Raw genomic sequence first — 5,843 nt, 5'->3', positions numbered from 1 at the left:
ATGACACGATGGATTTCATAAACTGACACTATTTTAAAAGGAACTACTTAACTACTGTTAGAAATTTCTATATTTTTTGTTGGACTAAAACTACTAGACTTATTCCTCTAGGCCTTTCTTCAGTGGATATTATAAGTGAACAGATTATTCTGCTGCAATTTTGTTTACAGGCTTACATTGATGAAATAAAACCACATGCTTCAAATCATGGAAAATGAATTGTTTTTCAGATTGTGAAACAGTTAATATTTCCCCAGCTTGTATTCACACACATCAGATGGCATACAAGAACAAATTAGGCTGTTTGATATAGAACATGAGTAAAAAGTTAATCGAGGTCTGCTCATTTTCACATATGATGAAATGATCAGAAAAGGTTCAAAAGTTTTAACAAATATTTATTCTGTATTATCCACCATATACCCCAAAATTATAGTTACAATTGTTGCATATAGTAAATATCTTCAAGAAGAGAGATTAAAGCATGTTGTGGAAACCATCAAGAAATTCCCCTCTCGCCTGTAACAGAGAAGATCCTGACATGCATTTTCCTGAATCACTTACTTCCTGTGTGTGAGGAATTTCTCCCAAAGAGAACATTTTAGCTTCAGACATTCCAGATAACCTCTGTTACCAGGTACATCCAAGCAAATAAAAATTAAAAAAAACACGCATTATATTAATCTTTCTGATCAAGAATTTGATTCAATAAATTGAGAAGTTCATGTTCTAAAACTTTAGATTTCCAAGAGCCTTCACCACAATTTCCGCAATTGCTTCATGATAGTATAACTGCAACTATCTGTAGTGGGAAAACTGAAACTGATGGGGTCAAGCAAAGCTGTGTGACAGTCCACGTGTTCATCTCAACTATCGATGCTCTCTACCATCCATTAAATATCATCTGGATGGTTGTAACTGTTGACATTATTGCTTTGAAAGATATACTAATTAAGTGCAGACATCTTGCTTACTGTGCTAAACATAAAAAAAAATTAGTTTCTTGGTTACATAGCCTGTAGAAACCATTACAAACAGTGGCGTTGACAGAGAAGGTTGTGCCCTTATTGTTGCGAGATGTGGTATTGAATCAACAGACTTCAACATTTTATAACAAAACTAAAAGTCAGAAGGATCCTTAAAAGACAATCCTACATAGGGATAAGCAAAGCAGTAGCAACGATTGGGGCTTCTGACGATAACAGGTTTAAGATTCCTTTTAGATTCCCATGACAGTTGCAGAACCAGGCACTGTCTGAGTTTCAGTTCACAGAGTTCTCCATCATTGAAGTTTCCCCAAAATGTTCTCAATTCTCCAACAATTTACACTAACATATATTGACTATAAATCCTAGCAATGTTAAATATAAAATGCAGGAGGTATATTTACAAATCCCAAATTTCATTTTCAAATTTGTCCAAAAAAAACCAGAAAACCCAATTTCAGAATCTCTCTAGATATTGAGCCAGTCGACCAGACATCTTCCAAGTACCAAACTTTTCAATAATTTCTAAGGCAGGACCTCCGATTAATGAACTGTCCTTTCCTTCTGCCTGCGAAAGTCTGAAAGAAAACAGATAAAATCTGACAATCCAATTTAAGATGAAATTAATTAGCTTCCAAACTTACATAACCTTATAAAGGAGTATATACTACAAAATATCTTTACCATTTCCCCACTGTAGACTATTATCTTCACAAACTGATCATTCAAACTAGCAAAGTAAACCAAAAATCGTATTGCATAGAAGGGCTACCAGCTCAGGTTGCCTGCAGCAATAACAAAGGTGCTCCAACTAGCGAAGCAGCTTTATTTTTGTCAGCAGGAATGCCTTTCATCCATATCATAATATTGTCTCTGATCTTGTAGATTACCTGATTAATAGGAGATTTAAGCAACAAAATCTGTATGGAATGCAAACACTTGCTACTGCCTGTACTGAAAAAAAATGGCTACTTTCAGGATAGTCAAGATGGAAAATAAAATGAAAATGCTGTTCCCTACTCTCTTTAGATACTTGCCAAAAACACACTGATCTCCTAATTCTGCTTTCCAGCCACCAAAAAAAGGTTTTTTTGGCTGGAAAGCAGAATTAGGAGATCAGGTTTTTTTGGTGGCTGGAGTGCAGAATTAGAAGATCAGTGTGTTTTTGGCAAGTATCTAAAGATTTTTTTTTGTAAACACCAAGCAAATTAGCTGTACTTGGTACAGGTAACACTAGATATTGTATTACAGAGGTACATAGGAGATAATTTAAGATGCAGATTTTCTTGTGCTGCATAATTTAAAGCCCTAGTAACTAAAGCTTTTACATCAGAATGTCAGTGTAAAAAAATGGTCCACTTTAGGAACCAGGTTTTTGAATTTTTTAGGAAATCTATTTAAAGCATAGCCCTCACCAGTAATAATTGAGGTCCTATGTCTTATTGCACATGTATGAAATATACACAAAATTATATACAAGAAATAGTTTAACTGAACAATGCTGAACCAATTATTTTAAATGGATGAGGAATTTAATGTTGAATTTGTATCAACTTAAATGCATGGAGTTAACCAGTCCATGAATAATGAGGAAGTTAAACTCATTGCAATTAATACCCCTTCTACACACCTACATTCGGACTTGCTGGGAAGTGTTTTCAGTCATCTCTATCTCTTCCTTTAAAGTCCTTAAAGTTCACTAATGATCAAGTTTTGGTCACTCCTCATATCCCCCTTTAACTGTGACGTGTTTTGATTAAATAGTTGAAGCACCTTGCGGAGATTTAGGTTAAAATGTGCTATATGTTATTCAAATTTGTATTTATTACTACTTGCTTTGTTCGAAAATAAACTAATATTTTTTAAAATAAAAGGACAGATTTTGAAGCTTTGATTTGGCAGATAAATGCACTCACATTCAGAATTGCAGCATAGAGACCAGGAAAAACCCAGGCTCAATCCCTGATAGTTACTGTTAGATATTGATCATAGTTAGGGTGCTACAACTATCCCATGACAACCAAAAGGAGAAAAGAATAAATATCTACCATTGTTTTTAAATTACTCAATTATCACTTCTAGAAAATATGTGTTGGGATTGCTCAGGATCAGTGTTTGGTTGACAGATAGTTAATGGAGGACATCTGAACACTGTCTAAACATATGAATGAGGTAGTGGAATAAAACTTGTATTTGTATAGTACCTTTCACATCCTCCAAACACCCCACGCCCCCTACCCCAAAAGCACTTCTATGTTGCTGGGATTTTAGGTCAGTACTTTTACAGGATATGAAATAGAGCAGCCATAACGCAAAATCGAAGCTCCTACAAACAATGTGTTACTGCCAGGTAGTTAATTTATTTTTAAGCACTGATTGAGGAATAAGTAGCAGCCAAGACACTTAAGAAGAGCTCCTCTGCTCTGCTTCAAAATTGTGCAATGGAATCTTATACATTCACTTTCAGGAGTGTGCAGGGCAGCAATAACATCTCATTCAAAAGCTGGCATCCTTGATGCACATAACAGATTTTGTCTAGAATTTATGCTCAAGTCTGTGGAGAGATACTTGAACCCACAATCCAGAAGCATAAATGTTATTCTTTGAGCTATAGTGACACTAGTTAAAGACATTTACAACAACTACACCTCAGAAAACAAATGTGATAAAAACTGAAACCAAACAGTTAAGTGAACCCCAAACCAGCAAAATTTCATCTCCTCCACGGGACTCAAAAGATTTCTTGGTAACATGACCTCTTTCCTGTTGGTACATCATGATTCAGGTCATGAGAAACACTAATTTTCTCAGTTTTCTCAAACAGATGGAAGATGCTTGCTGGCAAGGTAGAATGTACAGCAGCAGTCAAACAAGCCAGAGAAAATATCAGAAAAAATTACAACAGTTAAAGGAGTTGAAACAAATTGCTTAATTTATAATGCACAATTATTTTAAATGTACACTTGTTTGTAGGGAATAGTTTAGAATATTATAAAGGTGAAAGGGTAAAAACCTTTGTTCATGTCTCACCATTATTTAAGAGGATAAGGGAAAAGTAAACCACAAAACAAAAGACCTGTCAATCTAGTAACTACTAGAATCTGTACTCGTCCTAACTAAGAACTTGGGACAAATTTAGACCACATGGATTTGTGTGGCCTTGTCTGACTGATCTAATTTGATACAAAAACAGAAATTGTTGTAGAAACTCAGTAGGTCTGGAATCATCAGTGATAAAAAAGTTGAATTAATGTTGAGGCCGGTAATTCCTCATCAGAAAATCTAATCTGATTTTGCTGCAAAAGCGTGCAAGTGTAATGAATATAAATGATAACGCAATTGGAGGCAGCCTTGCAATGGTTGAAAATTAGTTAGAAAAAGGTGGCACAGTGGTTAGCACTGCTGCCTCACAGCACCAGGGATCCGAGTTCAATTCCAGCCTTGGGCGAATGTCTGTGTGGAGTTTGCACATTGTCTGCACGTGTTTCCTCCAAGAGCTCCAGTTTTCTTCCACAATCCAAACAATGTGCATGCTAGGTGAATTGGCCATGCTAAATTGCCCATAGTGCTCAGGGATATATAGGTTGGGTGCATGAGTCAAGGTTAAATGTAGGGGAATGGGGTCTGGGTGGGATACTCTTCGGATGGTTGTTGGGCCGAAGGGCCTGTTTCCACAGTAGGGATTCGGATTCTAATTCTAATTCTTAAAAAAACCAAATAGGTTACAAAAAAGGAGAATGTGGCCTGATTGATGTAAGAAATGTTTTCCAAGGTTTGAACTGGAGCTTTAGTATTTAGAAGTGACTTAGTGAAAAGAGTTCTACAGAACAGTACAGAAGGAAACAGGAAATTGCAAATGGACAAATGAAGTGAAAGGGAAACCAATCCTTCCGACCATTTGGGTTTTAAGCAGGAAAAGTTTTAAGTAGGTCAGAAAAGTTGCTACAGGGATAACTGGCTTGTGCGTGCCAAGCATTCATAGCAATGTCGTTGTTTTGATCCTTTGATGTTGGCTGTTCTTATCATTGTGAAGCAGAATTCACCAAACATTAGATTGTTCACCCACTAAATGGGGAACGAGAGCTGGGTTTAGACCGTTGGAAGACAGATTAACTTTTCCTTACTGATGACACCTTGTTGCAATTGTAATCCTGCTCAGTACAAGAGGAATTACAGGTTCAGACATTTGGTGTCTGTGCTTGGCTGAGGAGCCAATGGTGTGAAGCTACCATCTCGAGGAATGCCTAAATTAGAATTCTGCCTAAACGTTAACAATATCCTAGTGCCAGGGATCACTGGTTTGCCTGCAATAACAGATTCTGGTGGGTATGTAGTACCACTTGATTCAGGGCAGAAGTGTGCCATAATGGGCGCACCCTCTTTCCCGTACCTGATTTCTGGCTCAGGGTTTCGTAAGTAGCAGAGCAGCTACTTCACTGCGATCTACTGAAGTCATCCCGCTAAAGAATTTGGGACAGTGGTTAGCACTGCTGTCTCATAGCACCAGGGACCAGGGTTCAATTACAGCCTTTGGCAATTGTATGGAGTTTACATGTTTTTCCCATGTCTGTACAGGTTTCCTCCAAGTGCTCTGATTTCCTCCCACAGTCTAAAGATATGCAAGTTAGATGAATTGGCCATGCTAAATCGTCCATAATCTGCAGGGATGTGCAGACTGGGTGGACTAGCCATGGTAATTGTGGTGTATGGGGATAGGGTCAGGGGCTAGGTCTGGATGGGGTGCTCATTGGAGGGCCGTTGCAGACTTGATGGGCCAAATGACTTAATTCTGCACAAGGGATTTTATGAACTGTGGCAAGCTGAGTTTGGCAAGGGATAGTTAGAGGTCATCCATCA

General features: G+C 37.5%; 1 protein-coding gene across 3 annotated transcripts in view; it reads right to left on the bottom strand.

The window, feature by feature from the left end:
• Positions 1-377: 377 nt before the first annotated feature.
• Positions 378-5,843, bottom strand: part of pdzd11 (PDZ domain containing 11) — a 17,524-nt gene continuing 12,058 nt past the window's right edge. For all 3 annotated transcript variants that reach the window (XM_043704775.1, XM_043704776.1, XM_043704777.1), the window contains exon 7: positions 378-1,564. In XM_043704775.1, the coding sequence (XP_043560710.1) occupies positions 1,530-1,564 (35 nt within the window). In that variant the 3' untranslated portion in view covers positions 378-1,529. The remainder of the gene's footprint in view (positions 1,565-5,843) is intronic.

Source organism: Chiloscyllium plagiosum, chromosome 15, assembly GCF_004010195.1.
Source record: "Chiloscyllium plagiosum isolate BGI_BamShark_2017 chromosome 15, ASM401019v2, whole genome shotgun sequence".
NCBI lineage: Eukaryota > Metazoa > Chordata > Chondrichthyes > Orectolobiformes > Hemiscylliidae > Chiloscyllium > Chiloscyllium plagiosum.
Note: the sequence above shows the minus strand (reverse complement) of the source record. Positions and strands in the feature narration are given on the sequence as shown.